Source organism: Brassica rapa, chromosome A07 (genome assembly GCF_000309985.2).
Source record: "Brassica rapa cultivar Chiifu-401-42 chromosome A07, CAAS_Brap_v3.01, whole genome shotgun sequence".
NCBI lineage: Eukaryota > Viridiplantae > Streptophyta > Magnoliopsida > Brassicales > Brassicaceae > Brassica > Brassica rapa.
In genome coordinates, this window is record NC_024801.2 from 26,538,680 (window position 1) to 26,553,884 (window position 15,205).

Consider the following 15,205-nt stretch of genomic DNA (forward strand, 5'->3'; position numbering starts at 1 on the left):
TATTTATGGGAATATGGACTGAGAGACCATGGACCATCGTCTGCCTAAAAGAGGCAACTTATATGTGACTTGTCATCAGTCGTCTGTTTTAAAACTAGTGAATAATTGACCATTCAAAAATTACTAGCGGCTTCATAAAGAGAACATTTCTTTCCCATGCTGTAATTACTCTAAGGAAGACTTGTTCAATCAAATACATTTAGATTCGAGTTTATTAATTAATAATTATAGACTCATAGTAGTTGCTAATTCTCAGTTAATAATCTTTCAATATAGTGTTATTCTTAAAATTTATAATGATTGTGATTGTGCTTTAATTTCTAACTCTTTAGTTAAAATAAAATTTAAATCCATGATCATAAATAATAATATGTATGATGAATTAAGAAATTTAAGAATCACAAGTTGGCCTAAAAATAAATTGTTGAGTTATATACTATACTAAATCTTTGATTAAAAATTTATTCACATATATTGAAAATGTGTTCAAATGTAGTACCTAGCAATTACTAAGTTAGACCAAAAATAATAATAATTTATGGAAAAGTTGAATAATATGCCTTGCAGTCCAAGGTTCAAACTCAGCACTCTCAGCGACTCGTCATAACAATGACCAATCAAAAAAAAAAACACCAGGGCTAACGAGGTAATTTAACTGAACGAGCATTAAGCGTATTTAAATACACACACAGAGAGGCTTGGGTTCTTCGGAGAGTGAGAAATACAAGGAACGTTGCAGAGCAGTTTCCGATTCTCATCTCTCTCTCTCTCTCTCTCTCTCTCCCCCACCGATTAGGTTTTGCTCTCTCTTCTTACATTACTCCCCCGTGTGTGTGCGTGAGTGTCTTCCTTGACCTTGCTCCAAAGAAGAGAGATTAGTCATGGTTGCTGATTCCGTCACAGACTCTCAACTCTTCCATGAGTCTCCGGTTTCGAGAGATTTCGTCAAGAAACGGAAGGTGAGCTTTCTTCGAATTCACTCCGGCTCGATCCCATTATACGTTCGTTTTCTTGAATCGAGTAAAGATGCGTGATTATAGACAATAGATCTCAGATTATGACTGTGATTGTGGATAACGTTTAGGCATGTTAGATTCAGGTTTATTTTATTACTGGCTTCCAATTTAAAACTAATCGGTGATTAATGGATTGGTCCTAACCCTTTATATATTAGTTTATGTCTCTTATGAATCGTCACGGATGTGTATATAACCTATGTAACGTTTATTTACGTTGCAGGCGAATTGGTTTTGGAAGCTGAAGCAGTGGAAGATCGATGCTCGTCGCAGGCAATGGATATACCAATGTACAACACGTGGAATCTTTTCTTTTTTTTTTACAGTTTTTGTTGATCAATTTTTTTGAATGTTGATGATGACTTGTTTGTGAAATTGATCAGGGAAGAGAGCAAGCGTAGGTGAAGCAGGGCTGAGATCTCTGCGTGACAAGCTGATTGATAGAAAAACAGTAAATGATAGAGTTTCTTACCTTGAATCTTGGAGTATTGATGATCATCATGATGGATTACGATGCTATGATGATAGTGATGACGATGAGACTGATCTGTCTGCTAGTAGCCCCACTAGTGTCCTCAAGAATAAAGACTCCGATACTAATAAGAATGTGCACGGCTGCTTCTGCTGTTCTAATCAGATCACTGAGGAAGAGGAAGAAGAAGCTTTTGATGATGCGTATGACAATTGGGAAGACTTTAGCGATGCGTTGAACAGCTTTGAGAGCGACGAAGATAGCCAGAGGAAAAAGAAGTCTTCTCCTCATAAAGACAAGTGCAAGCAAGAAGCTTCACCAGAGAAGGCGATTCATCACAACGCCACCAGTAGAAAGAAGAATAAGAAGAAGAAAAAGTCTGATCAGAAGAAAGAAGGTGACGGTGATGATGAGATGAGTGATTGTCCTATTTGCTCTGAAGGGATGGATGCAACGGATCTAAGCTTCTTACCATGTCCTTGCGGGTTTCGGCTGTGTCTCTTCTGCCATAAGCAGATCAACGAGAACGACGGACGTTGCCCAGCTTGCAGGAACAAGTATGAGCAGACGAGTAGTCACAACAGTGGGGAAGTTAGTTTCCAGCAACGTGGCCGTGGTACAGTTCGTTTGTCTCCTTCGTTTAAAGGACTTGACATAGCTTAAGAGAGAGAGAGGAGAGTTTTCATGGAACGTTTATAAGCTTTTTGTTTTACTTTAGTATCTCAGTTTCTCATCAGGAACAACAGTTTTGTTTAGATTATCATCTCAGGGAATAAAGGAGTGTAGACTGGTATAGAGATGCAACTACGGTAGATGCATTACTGTAAAACTCAGTCTCATTACATTTTTTACATTACACAACAGCTTTTTTGACTATGGTAACATTATGATACTTGTCAAACTCATCTTCTTGAAGACTCTATAGTCTCTCGTAAACAAGTTTCTCAGACTGCATAAGGAACCAAGAACAGAGAAAACAATCAAGACTTGTTTGTTATAAGGACAGTGTTACTTTCATAAATTTTAAGTACCTTGATGAGCATATCTGTTGGTAGCCAAGCCGGTGCGGTTGGGATACCAACCCATCCAACCTAATAACTCCAAAAAAATTGTAACTCATTAGCTTATAAATTTATTTATGTATTGCTAATGAAACAGAACAAACAATGTGTGTCGCAACCAACTTACAAGTGCATACTCTCCTGTCTCAAAGACACGAATGTCCAGTACCTGCAAAGTTTAGCAAGACTGAATTAAACTTCTTTGCCGATAAGGGATTGGATTCGAGTTATATACCTCGCCGCGATCTTCGTAGATGTAATCTAGTCCTTTGTAGAAAGGAGGATGACCAACTGATAAGTACTGTGGTCACAACAAATAAAGAAATAAAAAACGTTTCAGAAACAGGATTTCAATAAAAAAGAAGAAAAAAAACTTAGACCCTACATTGATGCTGTTGAGGTACTTCTCCTTGTCTACACGAACGATTTGACCCTTCTTCACTGTTTCAAAAGAGAAATATCAAGTTTCTGTTATTGGATTCAACATTTGAAACATAAGTGAAGAAGCTGACTCGAGTAAACCGGTTTCTTGGGAAGAGTTTTAGGGGTTTTGGTTGCAGCTGGCGAAGCTTCTCCTTCGGATTTAGTCTCTGTGCTCTGTTTCTCTGCCTCTGCTTTGACTCTGAACTGAGTCTGAGATCGAAGAGGGAAGCTTCTAGAAGAAAGTGGGAGTGAGGAGGAGATTGTCGAAAGAGAAGAAAGCTGAGACAGAGTCGCTGAGAAAGCCATTGGAGTGGAGAGACCACCAAGAAAATTTCTCTGTGTGTTGTTGTTAAGAGTTTGGGATAAGACCGCAGTGGCCTCTCAAAACTCAACGGTCTAAATAAAGACATAAGCGAACCAATCATAGGGTGCCACGTAAGTGACACAAACAAGCTTCCTCTGCTTTGGGATTACGTTTTAACAAGTGGATTATTTTTTCCAGTAAACTTATTTTTATCTTTTATATAATGTTTTTTCTTGTCTGATGTTTGATTTTTATTTATTTATGAAATACAAGTGAACTCATGTATGGCATGGAAGCTCAATCATATACAAATCGTTCCACGTTCACTTGATTGATTAAAATAACAAAGAGAGTCATATGGTGAGCCTCAAGGATCTAAACATTGCATATATCAAATCAAAAACTTATCTAACCAAGGAAAAAAAAAGAGAGGAGTCTTAGCTCAATCATGAACTCTAGATTCTAATTTCATCCTTTTGGAAGATGGAGTGTTATCTTCCGGAGAAGAAACAACATTAGACGATGAAGATGATAGTGATAGTGATAATAAAGAAGATGATGAAGAAGAAGATGTTGTTTTGAAGGATTCTCTTAGGACTAATAAGGTTACTGGTTTTCTCTTGTTCAGCTTCACCACCTCTCATTATGAGTTCTTTAAGCCGCTTCACATCTGCTAATTTCACCGGTTTTAGCAGAAAATCCTCTGCTCCTTCTGTCATGCATCTGCATGCACACAAAAAATTTCAAAGTCAAATAACAACGTTTGAGATTTATTATTGTAATATCATAATTAACTAACAGCCACTTACTGTTCTATACGAGGTTGTATGTTCTCAGACGACATTATCACTACAGGTATTTCTCTGAATGCTGAAGACTCCTTGGTTATAAAATATTCAACATAGTTTATGTTGAGTAAAGCTTTATTCAATATCTTCTCTCATATAATGAAAAAAAAATGGAAAAAAGAATAATGGTTTACTTTGATCTTCTTGAGTAGTTCATATCCTGTTAGTCCCGGCATAGAGTAATCTGTCACTATCAAGTTCACCTTCAAATCCTGCAATAAATCATTTGCAAGAACTAGTCATATAAACCATACATCAAAAGCAAACCCTTAATGATACACAAAGGGTCAATTTTTAAATAAACTGATCTTTCATTTAGACAGGTTAAAATCTTGTGATCCTGATTGTTTCAACTATTGGATTTCTTGGGAGCCAAACCACCAGCGAAGAAAACACCAAATATTTCAATCTTGAGTTTGTTTGGTCAGAAAACTGAGAGAGGTTTTGAAGAAAGAAAGAAAGAAAACATTACCTTAAGACCAGAAGATCCTTTGTCTCCATCTAGACCAAGATACTGAAGAGCCCTAGTCCCACTCTCAACAGTCGTCACTGTATATATATATATATAAACAAAACCCGTATTTTTTTAATCAGAAACCGAACCAGAGACCAAACAAAGAGAAACAAAAGAAAGAGATACCTTTACAAGCAGAGATCCTAAGCAACCTCTCAATAACCTTACGATCAACAATACTATCATCCACAGCGAGAACATGTAACTCCGAGGTAGAAGAAGAAGAAGAAGATAAATCTCCTAGTGCCATTGTTTTCTCTTGAGGAAATTGAAAGAAGCGTTGTGGATGGATATTTAACGTCAAAGAAGGACACAACTAATCAATGTGAGGATTAAGACAAGGAGTTACATAAATAAGAGAGAGAGAAGGGAGGTGATGGACTCTTTTTTAAAACACAGAGAATCTAGAGGATCGGATTTTGTTTCGTGAAGAGAATCTAATAGATCTATGAGTGTGATGTGTTCATGTGTTGTCAGATAAACGTAATCTTGTATCATCACGGTCGAAAATCTTTTTTGAGGGACCTTTCTGATATATTTACAATCTCTTTGTCTGCTCTTTTTCTCTCTTATCTGACAACGACAACTCTCCTCTCTGTAGAGTAGTCAGACAGTAAATTTACAACTACTGTTGTCTATTGATTACTTTTTTACTTATCTTTTCTGTTTATGTTGATATGTGCAATTAGTGGTTACTAATGTGTGTTTATGTCTTGATAAAGACAAAAAACATTAATGTCGTTATCTTATCGGGGGGCTCCATAAGACTCTTTCTCTCCATCCGACAACGACTCTTCTCGTATATTACTTGCTTCTACTTACCTCTTTCCTCTTAAACATCTAAAAAAAAATCGTATGGGTTTTGACAGAAAATCCCTTTTAGAGTAAATATTTGAGAAGAAAATTTAGTTACTCTCATAGATTACCAATCAGGTGAAAACATGCTTTCTTTTATTCCCTCTGTTAAAATAGAGAAAAAATGTACAAACATATTTACTCTAGTATGCACATGAGTAAACTTGTTTACCCCAGTTTTCTCTCTTTCCCATTTCTACTTTTTCACTCTTTTTTCACTTTTAAATTTTTTTCTCTCATTTTACTCTAAATTTACCAATCACAACCAAGTGCATTATTACAAGTATTACATATTCTTGGAACAAAATCTTGATAGAGCTTTTTTTTTTGGTCAAATCTTGATAGAGCTTATTAGATGTACTTTTGTAAAGGATGTCTCCTAGTTTGTTTGATTCATTGACAAAACAAGGATACGAACTCTCACATCTACACTCTTAACCATCAGCCTTTTAAACTTATTTTTACTTCCTCGGTTTGAACATATATGATGTTTTATGAAATATCCAACCAAAACTCGTAATCTCTAAATCTGAAACTACATCATTTGACTTTTAGACTTTTGCATATAGTATTTTCTCAGCTCAACTAACAACGCTTAATCTCGAGCTCCATTTAATATCCACAAACAAAAAAAAAATCTCAGAACTCATTTCTTTGTTTAAATTTGTTATGTTTCTCTCCAGTTTTTTTTTGTTGTAAATGTTTCTTAATTTTTCACTTTCAAACCTTCTGGCTTCTACTTTACCTGAAAACACCCAAAGATCCTAAAAAAGGAGAGAGGTTTTAACGGGTATATAGATCCTATCACATTAAACTTGGAAGTGAAGTTAGTAAATTCGAAAAACTTTATAGCTATTTCCGTAATTATTTGAAATCTACTAGTAGTCACTGAGAACTGGTAAGCGAACCAAAACCACTCACGTGTGAGAGAAAAAAGTAAACCGAACCGAACCAATGAATCGTCTCTTCACCAAATCGCTCTGCACTTCCTCCGCCGCCGCCGCCAACCTAAAACCACCACCGCCCGATCCCGCCGCCATCTCCAAACTCATCCTCTCTTCCCCCATCCAATCCCCACTGTCCCCAAACACCCCATGGACCCCACACCTCGTGAACTCAATCCTCAAACGCCTCTGGAACCACGGCCCAAAGGCCCTCCACTTCTTCCACCTCCTCGACCGCCGCCACCGCAGCTACATCCACTCCCCCTCCTCCTTCAACCTCGCGATCGACATCGCCGCGCGCCTCCACCTCCACACCACCGTCTGGTCCCTGATCCGCCGCATGCGCTCCCTCCGCATCGGCCCCTCCCCGAAAACCTTCGCCATCGTCGCCGAGAGGTTCGCCTCCTCCGGGAAGCCCGATAAAGCCGTGAACCTCTTCCTCAACATGCACGAGCACGGCTGCTCTCAAGATCTCGCCTCGTTCAACACGATCCTCGACGTCCTCTGTAAATCCAAACGCGTAGAGAAGGCTTACGAGCTCTTTAAGGATCTTAGAGGAAGGTTTAGCGCTGACGTGGTGACTTACAACGTGATTGTTAACGGTTGGTGTTTGATCAAACGCACCCCAAAGGCCTTGGAGGTGTTGAAAGAGATGGTTGAGAGAGGGATCACCCCTAACCTCACCACTTACAACACAATGCTCAAAGGCTTCTTTAGGTCAGGGCAGGTGAGGCAGGGATGGGAGTTTTTCTTGGAGATGAAGAAACGTAATTGCGGAATCGGAATCGGAATCGATGTTGTGACCTATACTACAGTTGTTCACGGGCTCGGCGTCGCAGGGGAGGTTAAGAGAGCTAAGAAAGTGTTCGACGAGATGATTAGAGAAGGAGTGCTACCTTCTGTAGCCACGCACAATGCGTTGATACAGGTTCTGTGTAAGAAAGATACTGTGGAGAATGCGGTTTCGGTGTTTGAGGAGATGGTGAGGAAAGGTTATGAGCCGAATGTGACGACTTACAATGTGTTGATAAGAGGGTTGTTTCACGCCGGGGAGTTTACTCGAGGAGAGGAGATGATGCGGACGATGGAGGAGGAAGGTGGGTGTGAGGCGAGCTTTCAGACGTATAATATGATGATGAGATACTATTTGGAGTGCGGCGAGGTTGAGAAAGCGTTGGGGTTGTTTGAGAGGATGGGGAGTGGGGGCTGCTTGCCGAATTTGGATACTTATAATATACTGATAAGTGGGATGTTTGTGAGGAAGAGATCGGAGGATATGGTGGTGGCTGGGAAGCTGTTGGTTGAGATGGTTGAGAGAGGGTTTGTGCCGAGGAAGTTTACTTTTAATCGGGTTCTGAATGGGCTTCTTTTGACTGGGAATCAAGGTTTCGCGAAGGAGATCTTGAGGTCGCAGAGTAAATCTGGTAGCCGGCTTACTAAGAAGTTCAGGTTATGAATCTCTTATGTGCGTGTGAAAGGGGAAAGACATTGCATTATTGAAGTTATTGCAGACTCACTGAATCAGGAAAGGCATTGTTCAGAGAGGATAGAGCAAGAACAGTGTGTCAAAACTGCTAAATTACACAATTGCTTTATTATCATGGGCCAAAAAATTCAGTGCGTTTTACAGTAGCTGTGTGTCTGAGTATAGATGATGGAATCTGATACAAAGTTGGCAATTTTTATGTAAAGTAAATGATTCATTTGAGTTACTTCCCAAATAACTTGCTTCCACAGGGTTGGTTCGTTTCTTCAGTTACAAGATGATCTCGTCTTGAACACTGACGTTGAGTGTCTTGTTTGGAAGAACGATACTGCTGGTCACCACAACCTCGTCTTCAACTGCAACCGAGTCTCCTGAAACCATTTATGTTTCAGGTTAGTTTTCTCTCTATAAGGAGATTTGGCTGTCTTTCAGTAAAGGGATGGTTATAAGAACAGTTTACCGAGAATTGTAACTCCGAGTTTGGAGTTGTAGACTCCCTCAGCCTGTGATCAACATAGTATAGCTTCAGTTTCATGAATGCAAAGTACACCAAACAGAAACATTTAAAGGTCAGAATCTTAAGAGATGAGCAGAGGAGCGAAACATGCCTGGACACGGGACCATCTCCCGATAGAAGATTTCCACCCAACAATTGCGTTAGTCACCACTGCATTTTCCTGAGCAAACAGACACTGAAGAGTCAGTCCCAAGAGAACTTTGCCCGTTTTTCTTTCAGTCTCTGGTGTAAGAAGACATACCATGATCTCAACGTCATCAAGGATGATACAGCTGATAAGCCTGACACCGGGTCCAACACGAGCATTGGCAGAGATTGAGACGTTGGGACCAATCTGTCAGTAGCCAAAACAGAATGGGTTGTGATAAAGAGGTTGCTTCAACAATGGACAAAACCAGAGGTAACTTACCTTTGCAGTTGGGTGTACTTTTGCAGAAGGATGTATGAAAACATCACCAGTCACTATGGCACTCTTTGTTCCATCTCCACTAGCCAGCACTTGGGGTGAGGTCAACCGGAACTGAGAAAGATAGAGTTCCGAGCACCTCAGCGACATTCTGCGAAAAAGTCAACTCACAAGTCAGAGACATAGAGATTCCCTGTTTCAGCTGCTGTCTCTCCATGCAAAAGATTAAAAGAAATGAATGAAAACACAAAAGGCATACCCAGGAGATTTAATTTGCTCCCAGAAATCTATAGTCTCGTAAGTATATAGCTGTTTCTTCCCAGCTAGAGGTGAAAGGATGTCTTGATCCAGTCTTACAAAATCCGTGGAGTTCCTATTTGAAACATATAATTTCAAGAATACGATCCAAAAGGTTATCTCAGTTAATGTCCGAAGAGACGGTGGACAAACCTTGTTGCCGGTTGAAGAGCTTCAACGCTGGAAACACGTCTCAAAGTTGCTACAACAAACGGGAACAAGACGCAGAGGATATACATGAGAGGGACTTTGAAGAGAAAACACACTTTGTTGTAAGATCTTTGTTACCACTTTTACCTGTATCTTTCGTTTGAGAAGAAACATCTCTTATGGCAGTAAAAATGTCAGGTGTAAATACATAAACACCGCAGTTAATACGGTCACTGACCTGTTGTTTTCCAAGATAAAAAGAAAAACATTATAATCAAAACTTGAATATGCTGAAGAGTTTTGGGTCATCTTAGTGATATGTGAACATACAAAAGTTTCAGGTTTCTCGGTGTAATGAAGCAGCTCATTAGTAACTGGATCTGCAACCAGTTCTCCAAACTGGCTGGCTGATTCAGGAGAGACCTAAAGAACAAAACACATAAGCAGCCTTGGTAAAACCGACCATAAACAAAAACAAAACTCATCTCATGCTCAATTTACATACCTTGATCACAAGAAGTGTTCCAATTCCACCATATTTCCGATGAGCCTCTGTGTAACAAGATCAAGATGGATGTTCAAAACCAAAAAGAGGAATCTGCACAGAGAAAATAAGTACATACCGAGCATTTCAGGCAAGGGGAAACTGCAGCAAACATCACAGTTAAGCAGGAAGATATGAGACTGCAAGGAAGTAGACACAAGAACTTAGATGCGAAGAAAAGAAACATTAAGAGTTCATAGAACAACTGAGCACAATATAATTGAACTTCTAACCGGGTCATCTTCCATGATTAGATTTCTAAAGTGATACAGACCACCAGCTGAACCATGTGGCTTGTCTTCTCTCAGATATCTAATAATGCGGAAAGCAAAACAAACACACAAAAATACAGAGAAGACAAATTAGAGCTCTACAGAAATGAGCCATTAATGACTGATTATGCAAAAGTGAGGAGAGGTATTATCAAAACCTTACCTGACAGGAACTTTGAGTTCATTGGAAATGGCAGAGACATAAAGGGCAAACTCCCTTTCCTCATAGAAACCAACAAGATAGATTTGAGCTAAGTTTGGAATCTGCAAGCAATAAAGGATTGCTCTCATCATCATCCATTGATCTAGAGTTGAAAATTGAAATTGGAGTGAGTATAAAACATACCCTTTTACACGCTGAAATTGGATGATGCACCATTGGTTGTCCCGCAATAGGAAACAGAGGCTTTGGAATATTCAGGGACAATGGTCGGAATCGAGTACCTGTGTGGATCCAAAGATTCGGACAGAATCAGAAAACACATAATCATTCCGACCAGAGAATTGTCGGTAGATAGTAATGTAATAGATGTTCTCAAAAACACAAATCCTAATCTAACGTATTCGTTTGAGATCGAAAGAGAAAAGAGAACATCTTTGGAGCAATTACCTTTGGTTGGACCACCGACCATGATCACAGCCACCACTTTCTCATCCATCGAGCTCACCATTGATCACAGATCTCTAAGCAGACCAAGAAAGCCACTAACTTCACCAGTGTTGTTGGGTCACGCAGAACAGAGGATTCAGACAGACAAAACTAAAATAAAAAACTAAAAAGATTGTCTTTTTAAGAGTGTTTTTGAGGGAATATCTAATGGGTCGGAGAAATCGACAAGAAGGGAGAGGTTTTTAAGAAGAAAGTGTCAGTAGTAAGTTGTGGTTACAGATAGAGAGATCTAAGCAGAGCTGTAATGTTCTGGTGATGGGTCCTTAAGTCACCTCTTTCCTTTTAAAGGATAAGCGCCAGAAAATCTCCACACACACACACATGACACACCTCTCCTCTTTGTTTTATCTTTTTTAATATATTACAAAAATGCCACTAGTCTCGCCTGATCTCTCATTAAACGCATTATTTTTCTAATCAAGTCCTTATTTTGTATTAAATGCCAGCCATGTGAGTTTTTTAACTTTGCTGTGACTTGAAGGTGACATAAAATGGTATGCATGTTGCTGCACCATAGCCCCTAGAATGGTGCCCCTAAATGCTTTGACCTTGTAGCAATAACAAATGTATCACCTGTAGCGGCCCTGAGTACAAGCTATAGAAGCACATGCTTCCGACCATTTTTATATTAAGCATTATTTCGGCCATAAAATTACAAAATCTTCAGTAGCCAAGTTGGTTTAGCAGTAGATTTAGTCTCCTCTAGGTGTCGGTTCGAATCTTCCCAGCTACATTCATATTATCTCTTTTTTATCATTTTTTATTACTAAATAATAGGCTCCAAATATTATTTTTGCTTTCAGCTTTTAAATTTTTCGGGCCGGGCCTGCTTATCACCAAAGCTGACTTTATTTCATATTGTCTTTACTGTTACTTGAAAGATCTTACATATGATCAGACTTTGACAGATTGATAAAAAGCGCAAAGCTAATTTGGTTGTCCATCATTGCTTAGTAGTAGGGGGGATTGGTACCACCCCCCATGGTTCGTCTGAAATGTAGCGAGTCATTTGCTTCACACTCAAGTAGTTATCAAGTCCGCTGAAAAACGCAAGAAAATTAACCAAAACCAAGACTTTGTTCAGTATAAGCCATCAAGATTTTACCTGTTCTTTGCTGACAATAGGACCAAGACTGCATCCTTCTTCCAAGGGGGTCTGATATCTTTAATGTTCTTGGTCCATTCCACAAGCTTTTCTATGAATTCAGATGCCATGTTTTCCTAAGATTGAAATACATCATAAGACATATTCAACAGACAAGTATCCTAGGAAACATTTTATAGTCTTAACTTGTAATATTCACTTCTCCAGTTATGAAACACACTTGGTTGGTACTTACATGAACAAGAAGCCTGGAAGTTGCACTGCAGGTCTGACCATTTGTCCAGAAGCAACCGCAATAGAGCCAGTGCAACAGCTATTTAAGATCATTTCCACGCGTCAGAACTTTCATTTTAAAGCTTAAACCGGATCCAAGACATGCCTACTAAACGTAAAAGCAGACAATACCATATCCCTTAAATTACTTATTGTGACACTCACCTTTGTCAAAATCAACGTCATCAAACACAATGAGAGGGCTTTTCCCACCAAGTTCCATAGAAACAAGCTGCAACAAGGCCATGAGTAATGTGTCATTGATATTTTTCAATAAAGCAAAAGATAAAATAAATATATACCTCAGTACCTTACCCAACTCAGCAGCAGCTTTCATGACTTTGCTTCCTGGGGCAAAACTTCCAGTAAACCCAATCTACCAAGAAACCATGACTTTTGCATTTTTAGCAGCATATAAGCTTCTTAGTTAGTAAGGATAAGATTGTGTCTGTGTCTGGTTCAGTAAGTCCAAGAACATTTTTTTACTGGAGCATCAAATCAATCTGGACTTAAACCAATATGAACTATGGTGAAGTCTTATAGTCTAAATGTTGGCACTGTATAGAATAAACTCTTACTAATTAATTATATCACCTTTTTCCTTTTTTGTATACGAGGCGTTTCAGATCCTAGCTAGTAGGTCCATGGTTTTCTTGAAGCAGCAGGGATCAGAGCAAGGTATAGACTAGTCTCCATCCCACAGCTGGTAGAACTCTCCAAGGTCAACCTTACCAATATATAAGGTTACTTATATCATTTGGTTTTCAAATGAAGTCAACAACTATGGCATCACATAAGGTGGACATGGACTCATGTTAGACAATGGATTCTTCTCGCTGTCAATCAGAGATTTTAACAATAAATTTTTTATATATTTTTATTTGAACTTGGGATTAAAATTTACATATATTTTATCTACAACCTTAAACACTACCTATATGTTTTATTTTAGTTTTTAAAGCTACAACTAAAAAACTAAAGCTACAGCAAAAACACACAAAAAATAGTTGTAAAAAACTTATTTTATAAAATCTCATCTTTTTGACTGTAGAAAATTTTAAAGCTACATCTATTAAAGCTAAATCAAAAAATCATACACACTAAATTCTAAAGTAAATTTTCTATAGTTACAACCCAACCAATCACCCCCTCCAATAATACTTACAACCAAATATATTTATAAACTTGTGTGTCCAAATCTTATGAAAACATCTAGAAACAAAAAGTCCCCAGGAGTGAAGTTTCAGTCTTTTAAACAACGTGTCTAAACAAATAGAGATAAATCCATCATCAGATAACGCAAAAAGACAAGAAAAGTGAATTAAAATCACGTGGAAAACAAGAAACACGACAGACCAATACGGTCTCACTGTTCCCGCGTGTTCCACTTTTGTACTTTTTTTCCACGCGCCAGTCAGCGTTCATCTCATTCATCACTTCTCAGTTCACTCTCTTCTTCATATATAAACCCACACAGCCGCAAACTCAAATCAAGCAGCGATAACAGAAATAACTGCAAACTAAAATCTAGAACCGGAACAGAGTTTTTTCTAAACCAAACCAAACCAAACCAAACCAAATGGTGAAGAAAGCGATGAAGGAGGAGGAACAAGAGGAAAAAGTAGACAAATCATAATATTCCAAAATCCAGTTTTCCAAGATATTCAAATATACTGCCGCAAAGTGGAGGAGAACCGGGGCTTCTAGCTCTAGTGGTAAAGGGCTTACAGCTGTGAGTACCGCCACTAGGGTTCGAATTCCGGCCACTGGGGAATTAACATTTCGGCATCGCCAGGGACAGAGGACCGACACGTGGCAACACGTGACTAGTCTGGATCACTTCGGTGGGGCCAGGATATCTCTGTATAATTCAAAAAAAAAAAAAAGAAGGAGGAGGAAGAGGCAGAGATGAGAAACTCGTCGATGCAGTCAAAGTACAAAGGCGTGAGGAAGAGGAAGTGGGGCAAATGGGTTTCCGAGATCAGACTTCCCAACAGCAGAGACCGCATCTGGCTAGGCTCTTTCGACACTCCCGAGAAGGCCGCGCGTGCCTTCGACGCCGCCCAGTTCTGTCTCCGCGGCCGCCAGTCCGGTTTCAATTTCCCCGATAACCCACCCTCGATCTCCGGCGGAAGGTCGCTGACGCCCCCGGAGATCCGGGAAGCGGCTGCTCGATACGCAAACGCTCAGGACGGCGATATTATCATCAGCACCGGAGAAGAAGAATCGGTTTTGTCCGAAACCCGACCGGAGTCTCCTTCAACCTCCGTGTCCGAAGTAGCTGTGTCTTCGGCGACAACGGTGGATTACGATCTGTCGTTCTTGGACACGCTTCCGAGTGATTTCGGGATGTTTTCTGTGTTTGATGACTTCTCCGACGGCTTCTCCGGCGATCAGTTTACAGAGGTTTTACCCGTTGAAGATTACGGGGATGTGATTTTTGATGAGTCTCTGTTTCTTTGGGATTTTTAAATGTGTAAAAGAGTTTTGAATTGTTGTTTATTCGGGTCGTGGAGAGTAATCTGGATATTTTTGTAAGTCGGAGCTCCAGCCACCCGGGAACTTGATCATTCTTGCTTTCGTTGATATTCCTTCATTTTTTGTTGTTATTAATGAAAATATTTGGATAAAATAGCAATTACATTAAATGTGGTTTTTTCTTTATTGTTTCTGAAAAAAATGAGGAATATATTTGAATCAGAAGATATTAATATTCGGCCCATAATATTAATAGTTGGGCGCTGACAAAAAGAAAAGTTGGGCCTAGGTCTTTAATCATTGTGTACAGTCCATTTTTTTAAAGTGACTCTCGTGTGTTGTCGCCTTGTAGGTAGGCCCTAAGCGTAAGCAACTGAAAACAGATAATGATGATAACGATTAACGACAAAGAGATTTTTCTATAAATGAAATAATGAAAACATCTTTTTTTTTTTGGTAAAATAATGAAAACATCTTCCAATCCGTATGTTTCGATATTATTAATGAAAAATACAATTTAAAATCAATAATTAAAGTGAGGGGGGAGGGGGAGGGGGAGGGGGAGGGGGG

The 15,205-nt window shown here is 39.2% G+C and overlaps 6 protein-coding genes and 1 long non-coding RNA gene across 9 annotated transcripts; 3 read left to right on the forward strand and 4 right to left on the reverse strand.

The window, feature by feature from the left end:
• The first annotated feature begins 217 nt into the window (after positions 1-217).
• On the forward strand, positions 218-2,372 carry LOC103831947. The gene is made up of 3 exons (XM_009107896.3): positions 218-959; positions 1,240-1,306; positions 1,400-2,372. Exons 1-3 carry the CDS (start codon positions 882-884, stop codon positions 2,149-2,151), a joined length of 897 nt encoding a protein of 298 aa, XP_009106144.1. The 5' UTR covers positions 218-881; the 3' UTR covers positions 2,152-2,372.
• On the reverse strand, positions 2,235-3,360 carry LOC103831946 (NAD(P)H-quinone oxidoreductase subunit O, chloroplastic). Its single transcript, XM_009107895.3, has 6 exons — positions 3,062-3,360; positions 2,935-2,990; positions 2,785-2,850; positions 2,677-2,718; positions 2,520-2,579; positions 2,235-2,437 (listed from the first exon to the last, which is right to left on the reverse strand). The coding sequence occupies exons 1-6, from the start codon at positions 3,276-3,278 to the stop codon at positions 2,408-2,410; spliced, it is 471 nt and encodes a 156-aa protein (XP_009106143.1). The 5' UTR covers positions 3,279-3,360; the 3' UTR covers positions 2,235-2,407.
• A 222-nt stretch (positions 3,361-3,582) lies between these two features.
• On the reverse strand, positions 3,583-5,126 carry LOC103831948 (two-component response regulator ARR15). 2 transcript variants are annotated; one of them, XM_018652803.2, is made up of 5 exons: positions 4,765-5,126; positions 4,597-4,673; positions 4,259-4,336; positions 4,086-4,153; positions 3,583-3,999 (listed from the first exon to the last, which is right to left on the reverse strand). In XM_018652803.2, exons 1-5 carry the CDS (start codon positions 4,886-4,888, stop codon positions 3,792-3,794), a joined length of 555 nt encoding a protein of 184 aa, XP_018508319.1. In that variant the 5' UTR covers positions 4,889-5,126; the 3' UTR covers positions 3,583-3,791. The 2 variants fall into 2 exon arrangements, with proteins under 2 accessions (XP_018508319.1, XP_009106145.2); XM_009107897.3 differs by having other exon boundaries at positions 4,086-4,156.
• Positions 5,127-5,607: 481 nt separating this feature from the next.
• LOC103831950 (pentatricopeptide repeat-containing protein At1g74900, mitochondrial) lies at positions 5,608-8,145 on the forward strand. Its single transcript, XM_009107900.3, has one exon. It carries the CDS (start codon positions 6,448-6,450, stop codon positions 7,891-7,893), a length of 1,446 nt encoding a protein of 481 aa, XP_009106148.1. The 5' UTR covers positions 5,608-6,447; the 3' UTR covers positions 7,894-8,145.
• LOC103831949 (mannose-1-phosphate guanyltransferase alpha) lies at positions 8,010-11,072 on the reverse strand. Of its 2 annotated transcripts, none has more exons than XM_009107899.3 (15): positions 10,720-11,072; positions 10,456-10,553; positions 10,273-10,373; positions 10,071-10,149; positions 9,917-9,977; positions 9,799-9,845; positions 9,624-9,716; positions 9,441-9,531; positions 9,297-9,345; positions 9,106-9,219; positions 8,850-8,997; positions 8,682-8,774; positions 8,528-8,600; positions 8,384-8,420; positions 8,010-8,294 (listed from the first exon to the last, which is right to left on the reverse strand). In XM_009107899.3, the coding sequence occupies exons 1-15, from the start codon at positions 10,778-10,780 to the stop codon at positions 8,276-8,278; spliced, it is 1,164 nt and encodes a 387-aa protein (XP_009106147.1). In that variant the 5' UTR covers positions 10,781-11,072; the 3' UTR covers positions 8,010-8,275. The 2 variants fall into 2 exon arrangements, with proteins under 2 accessions (XP_009106147.1, XP_009106146.1); XM_009107898.3 differs by having other exon boundaries at positions 8,384-8,426; positions 8,532-8,600; positions 10,720-11,068.
• Positions 11,073-11,124: 52 nt separating this feature from the next.
• Positions 11,125-12,786, reverse strand: LOC117126686. The gene is made up of 2 exons (XR_004449417.1): positions 11,617-12,786; positions 11,125-11,352 (listed from the first exon to the last, which is right to left on the reverse strand). It is a non-coding gene; the product is annotated as an uncharacterized LOC117126686 (long non-coding RNA).
• A 769-nt stretch (positions 12,787-13,555) lies between these two features.
• Positions 13,556-14,809, forward strand: LOC103831951 (ethylene-responsive transcription factor ERF018). Its single transcript, XM_009107901.3, has 2 exons — positions 13,556-13,757; positions 14,048-14,809. Exons 1-2 carry the CDS (start codon positions 13,737-13,739, stop codon positions 14,627-14,629), a joined length of 603 nt encoding a protein of 200 aa, XP_009106149.1. The 5' UTR covers positions 13,556-13,736; the 3' UTR covers positions 14,630-14,809.
• The last annotated feature ends 396 nt before the right edge of the window (positions 14,810-15,205 follow it).

Excerpts from the sequence above, each read along its gene's own strand:
- LOC103831947 (XM_009107896.3), top strand. The coding sequence starts at position 882 with ATGGTTGCTGATTCCGTCACAGACTCTCAACTCTTCCATGAGTCTCCG. Across the intron at positions 960-1,239 it reads ATTTCGTCAAGAAACGGAAG|GCGAATTGGTTTTGGAAGCT; the intron begins GTGAGCTTTCTT and ends TTTACGTTGCAG. Across the intron at positions 1,307-1,399 it reads CAGGCAATGGATATACCAAT|GGAAGAGAGCAAGCGTAGGT; the intron begins GTACAACACGTG and ends GAAATTGATCAG.
- LOC103831946 (XM_009107895.3), bottom strand. The coding sequence starts at position 3,278 with ATGGCTTTCTCAGCGACTCTGTCTCAGCTTTCTTCTCTTTCGACAATC. Across the intron at positions 2,719-2,784 it reads TCTACGAAGATCGCGGCGAG|GTACTGGACATTCGTGTCTT; the intron begins GTATATAACTCG and ends TAAACTTTGCAG. Across the intron at positions 2,580-2,676 it reads AGACAGGAGAGTATGCACTT|GTTGGATGGGTTGGTATCCC; the intron begins GTAAGTTGGTTG and ends TGGAGTTATTAG.
- LOC103831951 (XM_009107901.3), top strand. The coding sequence starts at position 13,737 with ATGGTGAAGAAAGCGATGAAG. Across the intron at positions 13,758-14,047 it reads TGGTGAAGAAAGCGATGAAG|GAGGAGGAAGAGGCAGAGAT; the intron begins GAGGAGGAACAA and ends AAAAAAAAGAAG.
- LOC103831949 (XM_009107898.3), bottom strand. The coding sequence starts at position 10,780 with ATGGTGAGCTCGATGGATGAGAAAGTGGTGGCTGTGATCATGGTCGGT. Across the intron at positions 9,220-9,296 it reads GCTCTTCAACCGGCAACAAG|GAACTCCACGGATTTTGTAA; the intron begins GTTTGTCCACCG and ends TGTTTCAAATAG. Across the intron at positions 8,601-8,681 it reads TTGATGACGTTGAGATCATG|GAAAATGCAGTGGTGACTAA; the intron begins GTATGTCTTCTT and ends CTGTTTGCTCAG.
- LOC103831950 (XM_009107900.3), top strand. The coding sequence starts at position 6,448 with ATGAATCGTCTCTTCACCAAATCGCTCTGCACTTCCTCCGCCGCCGCC.
- LOC103831948 (XM_009107897.3), bottom strand. The coding sequence starts at position 4,888 with ATGGCACTAGGAGATTTATCTTCTTCTTCTTCTTCTACCTCGGAGTTA. Across the intron at positions 4,674-4,764 it reads TAGGATCTCTGCTTGTAAAG|TGACGACTGTTGAGAGTGGG; the intron begins GTATCTCTTTCT and ends ATATATATACAG. Across the intron at positions 4,157-4,258 it reads AACTACTCAAGAAGATCAAA|GAGTCTTCAGCATTCAGAGA; the intron begins GTAAACCATTAT and ends TTTATAACCAAG.